General features: G+C 40.7%; 2 protein-coding genes and 1 pseudogene across 5 annotated transcripts in view; 2 read left to right on the top strand and 1 right to left on the bottom strand.

The window, feature by feature from the left end:
* LOC129350041 (Krueppel-like factor 5) overlaps positions 1-1,413 on the top strand; it is a 3,138-nt pseudogene extending 1,725 nt beyond the window's left edge.
* A 203-nt stretch (positions 1,414-1,616) lies between these two features.
* Positions 1,617-5,876, top strand: klf5b (Kruppel-like factor 5b). Of its 2 annotated transcripts, none has more exons than XM_023276633.3 (4): positions 1,617-1,959; positions 2,682-3,591; positions 3,701-3,760; positions 4,139-5,876. In XM_023276633.3, exons 1-4 carry the CDS (start codon positions 1,780-1,782, stop codon positions 4,315-4,317), a joined length of 1,329 nt encoding a protein of 442 aa, XP_023132401.1. In that variant the 5' UTR covers positions 1,617-1,779; the 3' UTR covers positions 4,318-5,876. The 2 variants fall into 2 exon arrangements, with proteins under 2 accessions (XP_023132401.1, XP_054871070.1); XM_055015095.1 differs by lacking the exon at positions 1,617-1,959 and adding an exon at positions 2,446-2,594.
* Positions 5,877-7,343: 1,467 nt separating this feature from the next.
* Positions 7,344-22,790, bottom strand: part of klf12b (Kruppel-like factor 12b) — a 39,724-nt gene continuing 24,277 nt past the window's right edge. For 2 of the 3 annotated variants that reach the window (XM_023276635.3, XM_023276634.3), the window contains exons 4-6: positions 21,415-21,550; positions 14,548-14,705; positions 7,344-11,671 (exon numbers count right to left, since the gene is read on the bottom strand). In XM_023276635.3, coding sequence (XP_023132403.1) covers positions 11,490-11,671; positions 14,548-14,705; positions 21,415-21,550 — 476 coding nt within the window. In that variant the 3' untranslated portion in view covers positions 7,344-11,489. The other variant, XM_055015096.1, reaches the window with a different exon arrangement.

Here is a 22,790-nt window from a genome sequence, read left to right as displayed (position 1 = left end):
AATATCACACAATTGAAGTAAAATAAATAGAAACAAGAATAAATTTACAAGATGTAGAATCAGTTAATAAAGCAAATGTTGCAAAGCAATATAAGCTTGTAGAAGGCCATAAGATTTAAAAAGAAATTTTGAGAATTTATTAAACCAGAAAGACTTTGAATGAGATCCTCCTTCATGAGATTCACAGCTGAACAATCTGCCACTTGTTAATGTCAATGTAAATGTAAAGTCAATGAGTGAACCTGATTTTTCAGTGCAGAAATTGAAAATAGTCTGTTTTTTATATTGCATCAGCAGTTTTTTAGGTCTCACATTTGACCCCATCGAACCTCGGTGATACTCACGTTTAAAACGTGTTCAGTCAAGCGTACGCTGGGTGTAGTCACAACATTTAAATAAATAAGAGGACAAGAACTGCCTGAAGAAAAATGTGGATGGGAGTGGCTGCAAATGTCACATTAGAAAAAAATCCTTACACACTGAGCTTTTTTCTAAATGCTAAAATGTCACTTAGCCTTAACTCCGTTCATGCCAGTGCTGTGGCACACCCGTGTTTCCAGTTCCAGCTTGTTGCACTGGCACCATTATTGACATGAGGCACGTTAATGCTTCATACACCTGTGTGGGAAAAAAAAGCAGAATCCTGACAGGTCAATTCTGTGTTGTTAAGCTGAGGTATAAAGCTGCTGTCACTGTGATCTCTAAAGGGCTTTTAGATTCTTTTTCATTGCTGTGCCAAATCCAAATATATGAGGAACAAAAACATTAAAAAAAAACCACCATATGTCAAAGTTCTTACAAGGTCAGGTCTAAAGGTAGCCAAGAGTGGAACAAGTAATCAGTGCAGTTTAGTTTATTATAGGTTCAAACACCTGCAGGCGACTTCACAAGATCATCAGTGCTAAATGTAACCATGGCACACTATGTGTTTGAGTGAAATGCTGAGCTATTTTAATGGAAACATCCGCTGCCAGTATATGTGTGCATGCAGGCTTCTTTGCTGGCTCAGGAATGTTGGCATCAAGTATGCAGTCCTGACAGACAGCTGCACTGCAGTGGCGTTTCTAACATGCCACACCACGATCCCAGCGTCCTGGACTCTCTAGAAGAAAAAATCAAAACTTCAAATGATGGAAAAATTGAACTCCAGGTGACAGGAGGTGGCCAGTTTAAATTTGACCCTGTGCCTCCTGGAGGTCAAAGGGGTGACTTTGGAACAGAGTGCGTAAAATTCAAGGGTTTTTTTTTTTTTTTTTTTTATATCTCCAAACTAATATAAACGTGTGTCTGATTTGAACAAATCACAAATGTTAGGTGAAGAAGCCACCCAGCCTGTCCAGCATCACCCTGAGGAAAACTGCACTGACTAACACGGTGACTCAGTCTCACTTTATCCCAAAAGTCTGCGAATAAACCGCTGTTTATGGACGCTCGACACCTTCATCCTCCGCAAAATCCGCTCCTCATCCCCCCCACGTGTTTTTGTCTTATTTCCACCCACATCATTACAAACCACAGTATTCATTACACAAGGTGTATCCCGATCGCCTGGTTGCCCTGTTTATTTTGTACATGTTCAGCCCCGCCCTGCAGACGCGCTGATATCACGCAGTTGCGTAATTTGACAAGCCAGCGCAAAAGAAAAAAAAAATAGGGGAGAATGAGCGTTTGACAGCTGCCGCTTTGCTCCTTTCAGATTGTTTCAAAAACAAAAAAGAATACATATGCAGGGTTTATTCGCGACAGGTTTGGGATAGTTGGGACAGTCTCTCTGCGTGGATGGCCGCTGCCGTGAGGAATAATGTTTGGGTCGCTCCGGGGCAGGACGCGCAGTTTCTCCACAAAACCGCCGCCGCGCCGCTGACAGCCGACGGTCTGAGACGTGAAGATCATGGACAAGTGCTCTGTAATACGAGGGATGCCGTCCCGGGAACTTCCACCTTTCATGATTGTAATTTGGTAGGAGATTGCATTTTTCCCCCCTCATCTCAGCATCACAGCATTTTCACTGATGCGCGCAGGTTTGGCGCAGAAATATTGTACGTTGCTGATCAAAGCAGAGCAGTCTGATTTCATTAATAAGATGTGAGCCTAATAGTGAAGGTATAAAGGGGCCTGTAATTACGGTGAATGTCCCAGCTCGGATGCTTCACTGACTGGGAATGTGGATCAGTGTAATGGCCGGGGATGGGAAGCGGCTTTTTGTGTGCAGCCCGCTCCAGAAAACTTGTGAGGAAGATGCATAGCGCTGCGGAGCAACTGGATGTTCTAATTTCAGCCATGTATTTCGAAACAGCTCGAGCTGGAGCGTTTCAGAAGGGCGTCTGCTGCTTGTAAAAAGGGGGAGGGGGCAGTTGGGGAGGACAAGTAGGCCCTACATGCATCCCCCCAAATTTATTCACCCCAGTTAGTTTTGGTTATCCTGGCATCCTTATGCATGCCTTTTGGTTTTTGCATGTGGAATCTGGTCTTTCTTTGGCCCTGGAATTAAAAATCAAAGTCAAAGTAGGACATGATATTAAAGCAAAGTGCAGGGATCACTTTAAATCTAAATACTGCTTTTAAAAATGTAAAGATTTGCTGGAAAATCTAATGTGAGCCTGAATCCATCGCTGCACACTTATGTTTGCCTAATATCTGTGACCACTGGCCTGATAATTTCCCTCTTTTTCACTTTCTAGGGGAAAGCAGACATGGACAGCTATTTGTGCCCTCACCCACAGGAAGTAAATCCCAAAATGCTGTGCAGAGACGCCTCTCTATCGCTGGAGCCTCCCTTCACCGAGGACTTCACCTCCCCATACAGCGTGAACATGAGCCTGCTCCTCCCTGACGTCACGTACCTGCACCCCGGCCTCTGTAGGACCGTGAGGCAGATCAAAACGGAGCCATCGCACTCCCTGATGCACCCCACCTGCCAGGGCAACGGAGCACCACCAGCTCCCCCAGAGTACCCCAGTGTTTTCAGTGCGGCCGACAGCACCGCCGGTAACTTTTACATCAAACAAGAAGTGCCAGATTTCCAGGACGTTCCCCTGTTTCAGCTCCTGAACTCTGATTTGGAGCAGTTCGTTCACGGATCGCAGGTGAACTCCATCCCCATCGCACCGCTGAGTCTTCCCATTGGGAACGTCCACATGCAGAATCCTGCTAAACCCACAAGCGGCCTGCAGAATGAATGCTTCCCATTTAACCGACGTCTATGCCATCAGCTGAGATCCACCTATTTGCCGCCTTCTCCGCCAAACTCTGAGCCTTCGAGTCCCGACAGGGGCAAAGAGCTCCTTCACAAACTCTCCCCTCCTCCCTCCTACGAAGCCAGCATCGCCTCTAAGTTTCACACCCATAATTCCATTGATCTTGGACAAACTTCCAGCGTAGCTCCAATCCAAAACCAAGACCAAAACTCCACTGTTGGATTCGTCCGAAGTCCACGCACTGGGCCAGTCCAGCAGTCCAGAACACCAGTTCAGACCACACCAGGTATCGGCCCGCTGTCCCCGGTGTTGGCCCAGTCGGCTCCTGTCAAGTACAATCGAAGGAATAATCCAGATCTGGAGAGACGGCGGATCCACCACTGTGACGTCCCAGGTAAGACTTCAGTCTAGTTTCCACAACAGTAAAGTTGAGTTTAGATGTTGGTGACATTAAAACTAGACATAACATGCATGTGCCTAATGATCTCTTTCTCTTTTTCTAGGGTGCAAGAAGGTATACACAAAGTCTTCTCATCTAAAAGCCCATCTACGGACCCACACAGGTAAAAAAAATGTTTGGAGTCGCACTTCTTATTTTGGGGATTAAAGCTGCGATGTTGCCAGGCAGAAAAATGTTCTCGGCATGCAGATGCATTCAGCCTGCTGACAGTCCTGGCCCACATCTCGCTGCTGTCAAATCACATAAACCCTGAAGCTCTTGTAAAGGGGGGCAGGGAGGAGGACGGGACGTGCTGTGATTTATGGCTCACAGTTGAGGCGTTGTATCAGTTTTTCCAGCATCAGAACTTCAGAATTAGTCATATGATTTGTGATGTGAAGAAGCGGTTGTGTGCTCCTTGTGTTATTGTTATTTATTGAGGGAAAATGATCATAAAAGTCTGCCTGCCGTGGCTTTATTTTGCAATCTCTTTGTGCTGAAGGTGAGAAACCGTACCAGTGCTCCTGGGAGGGATGTGAGTGGCGCTTCGCTCGATCCGATGAGCTGACGCGCCATTTCAGGAAACACACAGGCGCAAAGCCTTTCCAGTGCGGAGTGTGCAGCCGCTGCTTCTCCCGCTCCGACCACCTGGCCCTCCACATGAAGAGACACCAGAGCTAGAAAAAAAAAAAAAAAACACATCAAGTCAGTCCTTTTCTTTATTTTTCCACTAAACACGGACTGACACGTACACATCAGCAAATAAACAAAATTTTAAAAACTGTGGATTATTCCACTCTCTCCCAAGTGGAGTATCTGTAGCAGTGCTGGCCCACAAGTAATTGTTTCTTTTATTGTGGAAAGATTAAATATTATTGTTGCCTTATTTTATTTCCTCACAAATGCCTCAACATGGGGTGGAGGATATTTGCAAAAGTGTCAGTCAAAAACCAATAGCCAAATGTAATAACGAAAGAATATTTGATCTTTACAGGCTTTTATTTTCATTACAAACATCAAATATCAATTTTATATTTCAGTTTTTCACTGTACAGATCATATCAACACTGTCTCACACACTCATTTATTTAATACAGCAAACTGCTAAGTGCAGATATTGTATGTAGGTATGCTATTAACTGGAAGGAAGAGTATGTTGTTTTAGCCAGCAGGTCAAAGGACTGACAGTGTAAGTGTGTATTATAGGAAGTAACAGCAGTAAGTTAAAGTGAACAAGTGGTGGGTTTCCTTAAAGATGCAGCAGGTGGATAAATACTGGAGTGAGCCATGTGGTGAACCGGATTTATGAGTTAGATAACCTTACTCAAATTAACATCTATATTTATTCATTTCACTGGAATACATGGAAGACAATGGGTTTGATATGTTAGTGGTATTTATGTGGACTGCATTCAGATTATTATTATTATTATTTTTTTTTTTTTACATCTATGCTCCAACATCGTAGCAAAAATATGTAGATAACAAAGAGTGTTGACTGTCTTTCAGGACTTCTGTTGACACTCTACGATTTAATTTCATAACTGGAAGGTTGAATTTATTATTTCAACTTCAGCCACAAAGCAATATTCACAGCAAACATAATTTGCAACTTTGAGAACTGATTTTCTTTCCTTTTCATTGTCATCATGGACAAATCAAGACTTTGTTTTGGCTGCAAATGAATATTTTTATGATTTAATTTAAGATATATTTTTAGACTGAGCACCTGCCAGTCTGAACTACTCTCCACATGTGCCTTTAACTGCTTTTTTGGATGAATGAAAAACAAAGCTGCCCTCAGTGGGACAATGTTCTCTTATCAGGTACTCTGTTGGCTCTCTCTCCTTATGTCCACAATATAGTCATCTCTATTGCATGACCAAATTTCTTTATAATTTCAATACGGTTGAGAAAAATTATTTTTTTCTGTAATTTAAGATGTATATATTTTGTATCTGCTGTTTAAGGATACAATGATTGTTTTATCTTTATTTTTCTTTTTAAATTGAGATTTTAGTCCAAGAAAGACGGCGTTACAGGATACTGTTACAGTCTAAACTGATATCCAGCCAAGAAAGCAGCTCAGTGGATTATATGCCAGTGAGTTACTGCAATACTGCTAAAATATGAGTATTACAATATTTTGTGTCAAAGTTTAACATAAACATGTAGCTGAAAATTGATGTCCAATGGAGCCACGTGACCCTCACAGTGCAAATAAAGAGTTTTGTGTTGAACAGGTCTGATTTTTTAAAATGTAATGAAATACATCGTGTTTGTTTCCATGTAAACTACTCTGAAATACATTAACACAGAGGTTAAGTTAATTTTCTGCAGTAGTCCTTTACTTTTTAAAGGTTTCTTCAGCATGGAAAGGGTCACGCACCTTTAATACACTGGATTATCTACATTTTTAGACTGTAGTTTTTGGTTTTAGGGGAATGTAGGTGGTATTGAAGTGGATTAGAAGTATTAGTGATGATGTGGAAAATAGATTTTGTAGCAATATTTGCCCAAGGAATGGTGCATCTTGCAAGAAAATAGCAGAGATAGACAAAGATTTCCTGTTTCCTAGCTCAATAGCATCATCGGTGTTTTATACATAGAGATTTACAGTTACTGTTTACACACTGAAAATGTGGTGAAAAGATCCATTCAGAATCATGTTGTGGTTCTAAATGTCTGCTGACAGACAACCACTGGAAAACAGGAACAGGCCAAAGCCACAGTTTTACATTCCGAAAACCATCGGCAGAAAGTTCTCCTCCTCCTACGCACCTCCCACTCTTCCAAATCACCTTTTCTGTTTAAGTCCTTTGGGTTTATCTGGAATTTAGCAATTATTCAGGAGCACACCCTTAAATAAAGCCGTTCGTATTTGCATTTGTGCGTATTCAAAACAAAGCAAGACGTCCTTTTTATTGTTCTTGAACTGTATCATCGACGTGAGTCATGGCAAAGGTGTTGACAAAAGGTGCCAAGAGATGCTGTAGAAAACACAGAAGGAGTCTGAGCTTGTCCTGAGTTCAGGGGAAGTTACCTGTGGGGATCACGCTTATTTACTTTTCTTTTTCTCTCTCTCTTTCTCTCCGTACTTTACTTACTGTACAGTACAGCCTACACAGCATAGGCTCCTGTGAGTGATAAATCATGCAGGTGATACACTGCACACTAAAATGCTTAGTGGAGTGGGAATTGATTGTAATCATCTGAATCCTTTTGCTGGCTGACAGAAACATTCATCCAGATCCAGTTATAATAGAGCGCCGTGCAGGAAGTGCAGGGCGTTTTCTTTAAAGTGTAACCTGTTCTCAGAAAGTGTATTCACTTCAAGCTGTGTTACAACATACCAGGTCTTAAAATACTCTGTTGTTTTTAGATGACAACAAAGCGGTTTGAAATTACACAAAGGAACACGGTTTACTTGGATGTTTGAATTAAGTCCGATACTCAGCCACTGAAGGCCGTGTGTTGAAATGAACAGATCAACTTACAAATCAAGTTTTTGGTGGCGATCACATGCGCTTTTTGTCTACAAACTACTGTACTGCATATCAGCTATGATTTAAAATGGCTTCACTAATACCAAGATTAGGTTTCTGAATGCCACTGAATGCGAGTACGGTGCTCAAATGTCTAAGTGACATCGAAACCACATACCATCCGTCTCAGTCATAGATAGCAACTCGCTCCATCGCAGTCTGTTACATACAAAATGCAACTTTATTAACCTTCATGCCTCCATTCATATTAATATACATGTATATGTTTGAACTTATTTTAATTTCACAGCTCCATCCATATGAAAAATACAGAGAAAAAGGCAAAACACTGACTGGATACTTAAACAACTCTTGGAAAGAAAAGAAAAAAAGTAACAGAAAGAAAAAAAAGAAAAGGACACCTGTTTCCTTGAAGTTTTGAAAAATATCAGGATTAAAAATTTTCTTTTACAGATGTGGAATTCCATGAGCAGAATCTCCCTTTTGAAGCAAATGCTGAGCAATATCACATTTTTTTCTTCTTTTATGGTAAGAATGAAAAGATCTGAATATATTTACACTACACTCACTTTACATAAATACAGAAACAACGATTACTGTACGTAATATCAGCAAACTTGAAACATAGGCATCGGCTTCACTACTTAAAAATCTTCAAAACCAGGAAATCAAAAGCAGATGTTACACAGAAAGTAAAAATATATATCCAACTGATAGAAAGTGTAAGATCAGTAATCACTAACAAAGGCGTCGCTCTACCGCCGTTGGAATCCCAGCCACAGGATTGTTTTCCTGTGAGTACGATTCCTCATTATCTTCCACGGAATCACTATGTTGAATTGATGTGCTGAAGCTGAAACGTCAAGAGGCCTTTGTAACTCGGTTTTGTTCCCCTTGGAGGAGGTGACTTATTGCAAGCAAAGTAATAATATGTGCTATAAACAGCCTGTCAGAGTGTTATGGGAGGATGCTGCATTTGACACAATGGTATAAGGCTCAGTGCGAAAACAAAGTTCAACATTAGAGGTCCGACTTGCATAATGTTGTCTGTGCTTTTGTGTTTTATTTTGTTGGGTTTTTTTTGTCCTCCAAAATTCATGGTTTCTCGGTTGAAATTTATTAATCGGAGCAACACGTGTTGAAATCGAAACTCTGCACAGAGCAGCTGATATTACAAGTGTGTGATATGAGGCACTATTCATTATTATTGCATAACTTTGACCCTGGTTACCGTAACAAAATTATGCTTTAAAATGAGGAAAGAGATGCTGAAGGGAAGTACAATACACCCTGTCCTGTGGAGACACCGTCTTCAAGTCTAATTGAATTTTTCCAAAAAACTGGTGCATTAAGGCGTGCAACATCACATACTGAATACAAGAGTACATGTGTTGTTGATATGTGCTTGATCTGCAGAATTTCTTGTCCGGTTATAGCAAAATAGCAACACAGGGAATCGAGTACCTTTAATACGGTCGATGTATATAAATAATTTGTTGGTTATAGCAAACACTGGTTCAGCCTTGGGAATAAAAATGATTTGATCATGAACTTGTTTAAACCACAAACCCCCCAAAAAACAACAAAAAAACCAAAACAAAGCAACCTGTTATATAACATCACATATGATAATTTACACGATGGATACCATTAGCCCCATTTCACTGTATATCAAATTAGATAAATTACAGTCTCTGAAAAAAGACTTTACATGTATAAATGTATTTCCTGCATCTACTGATCAAAAGCCCTATTTTTCCAATGTATATACAGGATGTAGAACTTTGTAATAAGTTTTTATCTTCACTATCACATATATTACAACATTTCAAACGATCCTTTGTACATAAGAGAAAGAGTTTATATGCAATGATGAAGTGCCCCTCAATCATAAAAATGTTCGAATACATTACATGGATGATAAAATATGATGATGATTATTCGCTTATAAATTGACATCTGAAATAAAATTATTTGAAAATTATACTAATAAACAAACAAGGTGCTGATATGCTTCTTTTTCTTGTTGCCAAAAATGATAATACAACTGGGCATAATGACATGTGCACAAAAAATATACATAAATAATGATAACATACATTACCATTCATTAATTACATCCGAAGGGTGTGTGGAAAGTTACTTCCTGGATTTGGCTAGTCGAGTGAAAGTGAGAATCCAAATTTTTTTGTGTGCATTAGTGTGGGAGGGTATGGATTTCAAGGTAGGATAATCACAAAGGTTACCATTTCTTTTTACTGGCTCGGGTCCAATAAATGCATTTGGCAGCACTATCAAATAGCACGAGGTTGGCCTGATACTCCGGGTTTATGTCTGAAGCTTTTACATGGCATAAAGAGCGCTGGAAATACTTGCAAAGACGTCACTTATTAGGACTATAAAAATATATTTCTAATTGAATTTCCTGATTAAGGTAAAGTGATGCTCTCTGAGAGATATTTCTGCCAGTAACTGCATCTCGCTGTAAATACAGAATATATTATTATGTGTATTCATGTGTGCAATTCCTGCATTGTTTTTTCAGCATTTTTTGAACCAAATCTCAGGTAAATCAAATCATAATTTTAACATAACTCTGGTATGAGGTGAAGACATTTCAAGTGACTTTCTGTGTTCGAGACAAACAAAAATGGAGCAAATCAGCAGCTGAGACGCGCCAGATTGGAGCTACAAACCCAGTCAGTAACAGAGGGAGTCGTGGTACAGAGCGAGGAGTCGGCCGAGCCGGAAACTTCTCCTCGGGACATTGACATCAGCAAACAGAACAAAGAGGAGGGTGACGTTTCCGCCTCGTCGCTTTGTTCAGAACGTATTGCTCTTCTGTATTGTACACCGGGTACCACACTGTTATCCCTGTAACACTTCGGTCGGTATCGATGTCAGCTTATGGTCAAGTGCTGCTGTGCCGTGCAAAACCACAACACAAATTCCATTTTTTTTTCTTTTAAACAGAGGGGGGAAAAAAAGAGTCGAATGTTTAAAAAAATAAAAACAGATTGGACAGAATGAAAGCGTGAGTCTGTAAGGTGCCTCTATTTTTTCTTCACATACTGGAAATTCTCCTCTGATTGTTTCAAAGTTCACTGTACATGAGGGGTTTGTATTTTTTAAACAGAAGCAATAAGCAGGCATTTAAAAAAAACAAAGAAAAAAGCAAAAGTCAATAAAACAAAAACATTTCCATACTGAAACTATATTTATCCTTTAAGATTGCACTTTACTGATTGCTAATCACAGCTCAAAATCCACCAAAGATTTTTGTTTAAGAAAATGCTTTCAAGAGGCTCAACATAAAGAATAGCACTGATGAGATTTGGGGGAGTTTGTCCAGCAGAGAGAGCGGATCCTTCATGGTATTTGCTGGTGCGATGATATGCAGTTTCCATTGTTTGAAATAAAGCAAAGAACGATGTGCTGATGAGGTCGATCCATTCAGGTCGTGGTTATTGGAGTTAATGTTGCTTGCTGGCTATGATAAAAGGTGAAAGTCCAGCCCTCTTTAAGCTTCCATAAGGGGTTCCTCAGATCTAACAGCAGACTCCAGAGTGGGGGGGATAAAAGAAAACATCTGTGAATAAATGGTGCCCTCTGCTGGTTGCAAATCAGACTCACAGGGAGGCAAACAATACTGCCTGTTCAGTCCATCTACGCCTCCAATGTGATCCAGTCCAGGCCTGATTCCTTCCTGCAGGGACATCCATTCCTTACAACGGGGTCTTTCACATTATGAACGCTGAAAAAAGCAGCCGTTTGAACAATAATGAAAAGAAAGATACCAAAAAAGAGAGAGAGAACGTTGCAATTGCATTATATATAGATTTTTTTTTTGTCCAAATAGAGTGCGAGTTTATCTTTAAAAATCAAAGTGAAACATTTAAGAACAGTGCTGTAAAAGACAGTTCCCTATTAGACTCCAAATAATGACAATAAAAGATCCTGCCGTCCGTTCCTTCCATCCCAAAGAGGATCCAGAAGTGACCCTGTTTTGTGCTCCGCAAGCTCTGTGCACCTTCATCCATCCATCCGTCCGTCCATCCATCATCACCATCTCCATGTTCTCTCATCGATGAGTGTGTGTGTGTGTGTGTGTGTGCATCTATCTATGTGTGTGTGTGTGTGTGTGTGTGTGTGTGTGTATGTGCGCGTCCAGGCCAGCTGAAAAACATTCACAGGGAGATCCCGCTCCCCCGGCTGCCTGTATATATATGTGTGTGTGTGTGTGTGTGTGTGTGTGTGTGTGTGTGTGTGTGTGTGTGTGTGTGTGTGTGTGTGTGTGTGCGTGTCCGTTCCATTGACCTCTCCTCTCTTTATGGCCCCGTGTCTGATTCACACCAGCATGTGTCTCCGTCGGTGCAGGGCCAAGTGGTCGGATCTGGAGAAGCTGCGGTCACAGTCTGCACACTTGAAGGGCTTCACCCCCGTGTGTTTTCTGTAATGCCTCGTCAGCTCGTCGGAGCGGGCGAACTTCCAGGTGCAGCCGTCCCAGGTGCATTTGTATGGCTTTTCCCCTGCAGAGGAGGACAGGAAGCACGGCTGCAGTCACATGTTCATCTTACTTCATACCTGATACACGTGGGTTTCATTTAACCCTCGTGTCGTCCTGCGGGTCAGAATTGACCTGGTTTAAAGTTTGAAAATGCGGGAAAAAAAATATTTTCACAGTGAAACTTCTGATGTCCACATTTTCAACATTTCTGGGAAATCTTTGAACGTTTTTTGGTGGAAAAAAAGAAATTTTAAAAATGTTTCTTAAGAACATTCACAAAAAAATCTACCAAAATTCAGCGAATTTTGCTTTTTATGTGAATGTTCTTAGGAAAATATTAGAAGTTTTACTGATATATATGCAATCACTTTAGATGTTTTTAGGATTTTTTTTTTTTTTACCAATACTCGGAAAATGCCAAATATTGGCCATGATAATAGGCCAGGCTGATAATCAATCTATCCTACATGCTAAACACTTTTTCAGAATCTCATGTTTTATTGCAGTTTCCGTGTGGTATGAAAATCAATTAGCAGATGTGAAACTTGCTTGAGTTGTGTGATCCATCCCTGTGAACATCAGTTCTGCAATGACTGCTGTCAGTGCTGCAATATCACAGACTGATTTATAAAATCTGTACTCCTTAAGTAATAATGCTACTTTGGCACAAATAAAGGCTAAATTAATGTCCACTTCGAAAGGTTACACAGCTTCTACAAGTTTCAAGAATCTGCTAATAGATTTGCATGTTATGTTGAACTGGACAAACGGCTTCAGCATCGTCTGCAGAACTGTTAGCTGTACGGTAAAGTTGACATGATTTGTAGTAGTGGAAGACTTACTATCGGCATGGCATTTTTCTGATCATCACTATCAGTATTTTTATTGACTGATCATTGCAAAAACTAAGCAAGAAACCAGGAAATAAGTTGCTCTCACAGGGGCTAAGGCTATTCTGAAACTTAATCTTTAAAACAATAATTAATAAAGCTTTAAGACAATGACCATAGTGGACAATAAAAGTGATCGAACAGTGAAAAATTAAGAATCTAGAGAAAAACAGCAAACTTATAGTCATCCTTATTAATGAAGAAGTCTAATTATAAATGACAGGTTTCATCACAAGTTGTTAAATCACTACATTTAGTGTATATCGGCTCCAAATATCGGTTACTAGATTACCAATAATCAGCAACGGTGTTGGTCCCAACAAAAGTAGACAAATAAATACCTAAACAATAAATAAATAGTAAAAAACATATCAGTCAACCAATCCCTAATTTGTAGTAAATTATTTGAACCACTGGTTTCACACAATATGCTATAACTTTGCACAGTGGCAGCACCTTCAATCTAAACTCATAAAGGCAGTCTGCTTCCCTTTTGATGATGCTTGATAGCGCATCATTTCTAGTGTGGTGCTACAATATTATGCCATACAGTTCACTATCAGTACACAGCTTTTACTCCGAGGAGACAGTGAGCCATCTGAACGGCCTGGAGGCAGTCATAACTATAGTCTACATCCATAACAATTAGAGAAAGTGGTGATTCTAGTAGCGCTTCTCGTGAAATGAACTCATGTTAAGGACAGTTCATCCTTAATAAGATTGCATCAAGATGTTCCTTTGCATGTGTCTGAGATTCAGCAGACGTGGTATGGGCAGAAGTGATTTTATGCCATAGTAACTGTTCATGATCAGAGTACAAGTACGTTTAGATCAGGGGCGTCAAACTCATTTTAGTTCAGGTTCCACATTCAGCCCAATTTGATCTCAAGTGGGCCGGACCAGAAAAATCAGACGACAACTCCAAATTTTTCCTTTGTTTTAGTGCAAAAAACATTTTTGTCAGACAAAAAACGACAAAAACAAGACAAACTATTGCAAAAATGAGAAACAAAACGACATAAGAGCAATGATTTATGACCAAAATGACAAAAAAACAACCCAAAGAAAGACAAAATGTTACAAAAACGAGACACAAAACGACAAAAGCGAGAAACAAAGCGACAAAAAAATAGAAAAACAATGCAAGCAAGACAAAAAATGACACAAATAAGAAGCAAAACAACAAAAGCATGAGACAAGCAACAAAAGTCAGGCAAAAAAAGACAAAAAACAACAAAAATATTACAAAAATGAGACACAAAACGACAAAAGAACAATCTAGTATTTTACTTGATGATCAAAACAACTTGTCATGGTCTAGAAATTATTTTAAATTTATGGTTTTACAAATTTACAATCTGCAGTTAATGTCTTCTCTGTAATTTTTACACTGAGGGCCGGATTGGACCCTCTGGAGGACCACTTTTGGCCCGTGGGCCTCATGTTGGACAGCTCTGGTTTAAAGGCATGATCAGAGTATTACCCCATGGGCTCCGTTTTAACTCTAAGGAAAAGTTCTTAGTATCAGGATTTGTTTCTACTGAACATGACTGGATTTTCTCTTGCACTCATGATGTATAGAAATCTGTTCATTACACTTTGGTGCACAGAGAAAATCCCTATGAGAAAGTGTCTGCAGACCACTGAGCATGTACGGTCAGTTGACTTGATCTTTGAGTATTTATTTTGTGCATTCAAAATGGATTCTGTGCCCCTCACCGTACTTTTCTTGCCTTTGGTTTGTTTTTCATACTCCCCTGGTCTCAGTCTTGTTTTGGCATTCGAAGTTCTTCAAAGTGACTCCGGCTCTAAAGTGGTTTTCTGTGCGGCCTCAGCACAATATGACCCAGGCTGCAAATTTGCAAGCCGGTGGCGGGCAACAGAAACAAAGAGTGTGACTTTCTGCAAAATGTAAATGTCATCCCACTTAGACTTGAGCGGACACGGAACTGTTAGCAGAAATAAAATTACAGCACATAAACACACACACACACTCAGCCCCACTGACCTGTGTGCGTCCTCCTGTGTGCTTTTAAATGTGAGCTTTTGGTGTACACCTTATTGCAGCCCTCAAAGTCACATCTGTGGATTCTTCTCTTTTTGGAATCGGGCGACTCTGACCTCCGGGGGCGCCGTATGCTGTCAATACTGAACGGGGACATGGAGCTGCAAGACGGACAAAAACAGGCAACATAAAAGCATTATTAGAGTGTGACGGTGACTTCGCCTGACATCATTGTGCTCCAAACCCAATCTGAATAGTAATTCTACAGAACCGAGGTTTGGAAAGTATAATGGGTCATTTGAAAATGATAGTTTACGGTGCTTTGGGGAAACAAAACCTATTGAGGGACTAAATTCTGAGATATTTAACGTACAGTATAATAAAACACAGCATAATCCGTGCAGTAAAGCTGTGCTATTGTTTCAGATATTTAGTTCATAGTGTAAATGTATGGCAAACAATTAAGAAAATAAAGTAGAAAAACTACTTCAAAACCACTTACAAAGCAAAAATGATGTTAGCATAAACTAGACTAGAATAGAATAGAATAGCATAGAATAGAAAATTTCCATTTGCACATTAGAATTCTTCGTGTGTTTTTTAAATAGCAAAATGTGAAAAAAACCCTGAATAATTCCTATCCAATACTACATCAAATATCACATTAATTTGTGTTGCTTAAAATAGCAATTTCATAAAATAAATCAACTTATAAGTGTGCTGATTGCTTGATTACTGCAACTATAAACACAGAATGAGAAAACCACAAAGGTTAACAGACTGTACACACTGATTATTACTGTGTGAGGTGGCAGAACAGCAGCTTTGCCAGAAGATGGCAGTGCAACTCTGCTGTCGAGTTCCTCTGAGGACACAGATGAGGTAAGGAAGCTGGTATTCTTCTGCCTGCGCTACTTTCATTAATCAAAAGTGGAGGGATGACGAAGTTTTATTTCTCAATGCGTCCCACTGAGGTCAACGATTCCTGAGTAATTTCTGTCATCAATACATTTCTGGCATGGCATTTCCTTCTCCAACAAGTTGTCGATAACACTGTTGATAATATCATTTGTCACTTCTCTAAGTGAAGCCCTGCAGCTCAGTGTCTGCATCTGTGTGTGTTTTTGTGCAGAACAGCATCATATCTGTGGTTACTCTGAATTTGCATCACTTATTTTAAATAAAACGCTGCACACAAACCAAAAGAAAGGCTTGTGGTAGCGGGTCGAGTAGTTCATGTCTCACCCTGGGCTTGTTGACAGTGCACCTAAACACATGACTGCTGCACACACCCAGCAAATTGGCAAGAAAAGGGAGATACGGTGGAGGCAGAAAACAAGAGGATCTCTGTTGACTAAAGGGGAGGAGGAATATCTGTGGGATTTATTTAATGGGGCTCTGTCAGCAGCCGTGGAGTCTCTGGTGTGGATGGTGAGACACAGGTAAAAGGGGAAAAGAAAGAGGAAGGAGGAGGAAGAAGAGCTACAGTCATGTTGGAGGGGTTTTTGCCAGACAGACCCTCCAGTGAACCGTCTCCACCACACACAACCCACTTCCTGTCTAAGTGTCGCTCACCAAAGCTCGATTCGTCAGGCAGTGTACGATCAGCTACACACGAGCTGCACAAACACACAGAAATACAGAAGAAAACACACACACACATACAAACAGATCACCTGTTACTCTTGGCTTCCTGCCAATCTGAAGCTGTACAGGAAATGAGCACATGGGTCAGATATGAAGTGAACTCCAGCTCCCCTCTCATTTCAAAATCTCCCTGCTCGCTGCGTCGTGATGCCAAAATCGAGCGTTAAGACAAGGGGGGGGGGGGGTTTCATGCGGTGATTGATAAGATTACTGTAATCTAACGGAGAAATGTGGACGAGCATCAGGCGTCTGAGATAATGTTGGCCTCTGCATGTGGAGGGAAGCGAAGGAGGAGAGCCAGTGGAAAGACTCTGAGCTCAGGCAGCGAGCAGATGAGGCGGATGTTTACATTCTGACTTCATCCGACCGAGTGACTTCATGATTATGATATAATTTAGGAAGGTCTGACTACAAGAGCTTCTAAAACAAAGAACAAGCAACAATCATAAATTCAATTCATTTAATGCGGCAGAACTGCTTTTCCACCGGCGGCGATTCGTCTGTCATCGCCGCTGCTCCGTTTCAAGAGCTCAGTGACAGATTTCTGCTTTAATTAATTAGGCGTTTTTATGGACTTTTGGGCATTCATAAAAAAAAAAGTGAGGAAAGTGAGAAATGCTCTATTCCTCACAGAAACACTGGTGAACTGTGACAAACTTCTAAGCCCATTAAGATGACACTTTAATGATCCCTGTGAGGATATCAGGCCACAATAGAGAAATAACACAAATAAGCATGAATAAATGAAATATAACTATAAGTGTTAAAGAATAAAATAGCACTAAACAGTGAAATATGGCAATAAAATTAATAAAATTGAACTCTAAGGTACTGACAGCTTGAAGGAATACAAGATAAGTTGGACCAATTATCCAATCAGTCCATTTGTGAGCCACAGAAAATTCTTTTTCAGAAAAGTCATCTATCAAGAACACAGAGATATTTGCAGAATTTCCTTTATTTCTCTAGATAAGAAATGCATTTCTTTAAATTTTAATAATTTAAAAACATACATTCTTAATAGATTTTTTTATTTCTTTATTTTTTAACAATTTTTTTATTTATTTATTTAATGTATTTCTGTACTTTCTGTACTGTGCTTTGGATTGTTGGTCAGACAGAATTTTACATGTGAAAATGTCACTTCAGCCTTCGGAAACCTGAGATTTTTCACTATTATTCACTAAACAAAAACTTGTGAATGAAAATAACTATTAGCTATAATCTGCTTTAAGATCCGCCATGTTGCAGATGTCATGCAGAACATCTCTGCACATCCTCGCGCTTCCCCACAGGCTGAGAAAATTCCACAGACACTCGTGTATTCTGCTTGTCTCCAGAAAGATGCTACGAGCACGGAAAGTTGCTATTTATATCAGCAGTCTAACTGTATGTGCAAATGCATAGTTAAAGTTCAGTGCGCTAACACAACACAGCTGTTTACAAAATGTGCAAGGTGCACTTCAAGATCAAGTGGCACACCCTTAAAATATTCCTGTGAATAACTGTGACAGAAAGGCTTATCTTTTTATTAAAGATTCAGCTTTAATTGTTGTGTCAAGAATAAAATGGAATAAAGTCTATAGAGAACAGTGAACACAACGTCTGTACAGGCCTTTAAAGCTTGTCTCTGCTATATCGTAGCTGCTGTATGACAATACCTTCATTGTATTCTCTCTTTAAAGCCCAGAGGCGGACTCGCTCTGCCTTGAACCCTGAGTCACCGCAGCAGTATGGCTGCATGAATGTGTCTGGTTGTGTTTCCCAAAGTAGCACTGAGAAAAAGGAAGTTCAGGGCGATTTCAAACAGACTTCTGTTTTAGCTCCTTTTGTTTCCCCATTTTTTTATTTACTTTAATTTTTATTTTTTTGATCTTCTCTTTTTTCTGTCAAGAACGAAGCAGTGGCAGTAGTGGGTGAGGTGGAGGGGGGAGTAAATCCGTGTCACCTGTAACGGGGATTTCCCACAAAACAAACAGAATACATTTTTTTTCTGACTTCTCAGCGGCAGCGGGGTCGTAACACCGGCTACGACGCAGCAGCCCCAACAACACCGGCTGCTCTTTCTACACGGTAATAGTGGAATTATCAAGAAAACAGGAAAGGGAGTGTGTGTGAGGTTGTGTGTGTGCTCTGGAAGACTGCCCACTGGGCATTCCTGTACCTGTCCGAGGATACTGCCCCTCACCTCACCCGCCTCCCCTCCCTCCACCTGCTCTACTGCATGCCCCCGGCTCCCTGGGGACCGGCCAGACTTCAGCAGAGACAAACCCTTCCAACACCAGCCCCTGCCCCCAGCACACACACACACACACACACACACACACACACACACACACACACACACACACACACACACACACACACACACACACACACACACACACACACACACACACACACACACACACACACACACGCACACCTCTCTCTCTCTGTCTTCCTCTCTCTCACCCGCACTCTCCCACAATAGCCTATCCACCAGTCCCCAGGGAAACGCATGAATATGGAGGAGGCTGCCCAAGAAGCACATGATACACACACACACACACACACACACACACACACATGCACACATGCACACGCACACACACACGCACACACTCTAACTCTCTCTCCTTTCACTCATTTATTTATATATGGATACCTGGATTGGAGGCTGCAGGCACTCCCATCCTCCACCCTTCTCCTCTCTGATGCTCACTGGATGACTGCTTGTGTAAATGCGGTGCCAAATTATATAAAGCTTTCCCTTTTTTTTCCTCCACGCTTGCAGTGTACACATTTAAATGAAAAGAAAAGGAATATAGCGACACGGTGGACTGATATGTTTATAAGTCGGCTTCTGTTGCAGTGCAGATGTCCATAGAGTGCATGTGTTGTGTCAATACAGAATGCACATTCTTCCTCTGCACGGCCAAACCGGCGTGTAACTCAAGAAGACTACAGACTGCTTTGTTTTTCACAGACAAACATGCAAGTCTGTGTTCCTGTTGACAATGGCTGACCTCCTTCTGGAACCAGCTGTTCTGTCCACTGCGCAGAAACACGTGCATGCATACAGTACAAACACACACACACACACACACACACACACACACACACACACACCGGTGGATTAATACTTGCAGGCGTGCACACATAGTTTTTCACACGCACACTTTCCACACAGCACAGTCTGCACTTTGCACACAGAGAAGTGAGTGTGTGGGCAGACCCTGGCAGGGCAGAGCTAAGCCTGGCTGGTGATTTATCTCCATAGTGAAAGCTTGGGCAGTGAAAGGTTGGGCCCTGCCAACCTCTGTTCTCCTCTGACCACTCGGTGCCCACGTGTGGCACTCAGGGGCACGCCTGTCCCTTTCAATAACCTGCACCGAAACCTGAGTCTTCCACTGAGTGTGTGTGTGTGTGTGTGTGTGTGTGTGTCTGAAACATACAACCTCTACTTCTGCTACTGCATAAGTGAAGCAACACATCTAGCTTTTTGCCATATGTGTTGAACACTACAATATCTCATTTGGTTTAATTACCATAGATGTTCACACAGCCAACAGTGCACAAACAAACAACACGACGCCTTGTGCACAATGTCAACCACTATAAGCTGCAGAATTAGCACCAAAACTCAGCGACTTGTGCTACCACCAGCCTCAGCCTGCTTAATGCCGCTGCATCATTAACAGGATTCTCACAGAGTCCTGGAATACTTTCCTTACAGTTAGTCTAAATAACAGTCCTATGGGTATAAACTTGAGTCTGGCCAGGCTGGTAGTTACGACTGTTCTGGGTTTATGGGCAGCAGACAAGGAGGGCAGGGCCCAACCAAATGCTTCTCTGCATCTGATTTCCTTCCTTCTGATCAGACCACTATATGCTGTCATCCACTGGTGAGGAAGTCTTTTTCATTTCCACACAGATGGACTGGCACCACAGGAGTTGATGTCTGTAGGCCGAACAGGGCATTAAGTATGTCTGAGCCATATGCATAGAGGCATATAGATGCACGCCCACGCAGAAACAGCCAAATGTGGAAGAGCAGTTACAAAACCACAGAAATGCACAATGCAAAGCCTTACAATGGGTTTGATATCAAAACCCCTGCCTGGGGAGTAAGGGAAACATTTCAGTCTGCTGTACTCCACAACAGTTCTTTACATTTAAAATGTAAAGGCTGGAAACCTCACTAGTTTCACAAACAGTGACTAAAAGCAAAAGGAAAAACTCAGAATCAGGAGCCCAGACTATAACCATTGAAGAAATCCTCTGAGTAGAGATCTGCACATATCCAAAGATATACTAAAAAATAACATCTATTAAACTTCTAAGAGCAGTGATATGTTAAAACCCCTTTCAGATTTTTCTCCTTGTGGTTGCTGAGTAACTGCAAGATGTTAGGAGCCACACTATAGTGTAATTATTTACTATTGGATGAGTAATAATGGAAGGGAGGTTAGTTTGCAAAAATTCCATTTCACAGTGGAACAAACTGAAACTTCCATCTCACCAGATTTAACCCCAATAAGGAGCTTTCCTGTCATAAGCTTGAACCAAACTTACAGGTCTGGAGAGTGATGCTTATTTTTTTTAAAGCTTTTAGATTCACTTAACCCTTGTGTTGTTCTGCTGTCAAAATTGACCCGTTTTAAAGTTTGAAAATGTGGAGAAAAAAAATATAGTTTCACAGTGAAACTTCTGATGTCCACATTTTCAACATTTTTGGGAAATCTTTGAACATTTTTTGGTGGAAAAAAAGAAATGTTAAAAAAGTTTCTTAAGAACATTCACAAAAAAAATCAACCAAAATCCAGTGAATTTCGCTGGATTTTGGTTGATTTTTATGTGAATGTTCTTAAAGAAAATATTACAAGTTTTACTGATATATATGAAATCACTTTAGATATTTTTAGGATTTTTTTGGAAGATTTTTACTAAATTTTAAGATATTTACAAGAATTTTCTTGCCAAATTTGGGTTGTTTTTTTTTTTTTTTTAAATAAAATTTTTAATGGAAACTTAAGGAATTATTGGAATTTTCTCCCTGAAGGTTTTGCAAATTTTCAAAATTTGTGGAAATTTTTTGCTGAATTATTGGATTTTTTTCAGACAAGGAAACAATATTTTTTGGTGCCCGTAAATGAGGACAACGGGGGGGGGGGGGGGTGTTAAACAGAAAAAAGTCAGCGTGGAGATTTCACGTGCTCTTGCAAAGAGCGAGGTACTCACTCTTGTACGGCGCGAGCTATAGACAGCGCAGTGGAGCCGGTCTCATTAACACTGTCCAAGGTCACGTTTGGCAGGTCGTCGTCATCACTGTCACTCTTGATCTGCCTTGGCGACAGGCCGTTGGGGTCCGTGTGTGCTGTGAGGATGGTACAGACACGCGGGAGTCAGACACATGACACTGGAGCTGTAAACTTATAAGGCATATCACATGGTGTGCGTTGGTAAGTGTTTCCAATTGTAATGCAGTAATCATATATCAATCTTTTATCCAATTAACCTGCAAAGTGTTGCTTTTGGTGTGTGTAAAAATGGCCTCAAAACTTGTATTTTCCAACAGTGTAGACAATAGTTGCATACTCAGAGAAAAGCATGAAAAAGGACACACATGCACAGGAGCACATGTAATTTTTATGCGTCTAATCATAGAGATAAGGATCTGGGTGGAGCGCTGTTTGACTGCAGTCTCTGAGCAGCGTGTGGGAACATTTGTTGTTGTGCGTGTTTATGTGAATACTGGATATTTCCAACTTGTAAGTACATGTGCATGCATGAGTGCATCAGTTCCCCCACATGACAGAGAATAATATTCATAATAGCAACAAAACCTTCATGGTAAAATGCCTGAAGTTATCGCAAAACACATCTATTAAATGCAGAATTCTTTTTTGAAAATTCCCAAAAATTAGCAAGCAAGACTTTTTGCTTCACCTGATTCTTCTATTTTGCACAGTAACCAAGAAAAGAAAAAAACATGCTAAAGGTTTGACTGTCCTGCATGTTTCTGAACCATGACCCTCTGAACCGCTGAGTTCAGTGGTCTCTGGAGCTACACAGCAAAGTTACATCCATTACACAAGTTGTGACAACTTCTCCCTTGCACAATTCATTGGATATATTGCCAGAGCCTGAAGCCATTCTGTCCTTGCTGTCTCCATGGACACAGGCTACGAACATCCTGGATAACTCAAGAAATGGATGTCAAAAAAACAAAGACCTGCTGGAGACTGCTTGTCAGAGAAAAGGTGCTGGAAATCTAAATTACACACAAATTAGGCAGTGCAGCATTTAAAAGAATAGACGATAAAGAATATACAACGCAGGAACAATATGGCTGAGATGTTCTAATGACTGCTCTTGCTTCTGGAGATGAAATTATCACAAACACAGAATATATTGAGACATACGGCATTTTCCACTGAGATGTGCAGCATCTTTGTCTACTGTACGCTGGGTGCTTTTACGAGCTATCAGGACTTCACCTCCTCTGCCCTCTCAGCTGAGACTGTGGCCATAATGGCCCATAATAATGGTCTAGAGTAAGGAGCAGACATGGTGTTATTATTAAGGAGGGGTGGGGAGGGGGGCACAGAAATAAT

This window comes from Amphiprion ocellaris, chromosome 11 (assembly GCF_022539595.1).
Source record: "Amphiprion ocellaris isolate individual 3 ecotype Okinawa chromosome 11, ASM2253959v1, whole genome shotgun sequence".
Lineage (NCBI taxonomy): Eukaryota > Metazoa > Chordata > Actinopteri > Pomacentridae > Amphiprion > Amphiprion ocellaris.
This window is presented reverse-complemented; position numbering and strand designations above follow the sequence as displayed.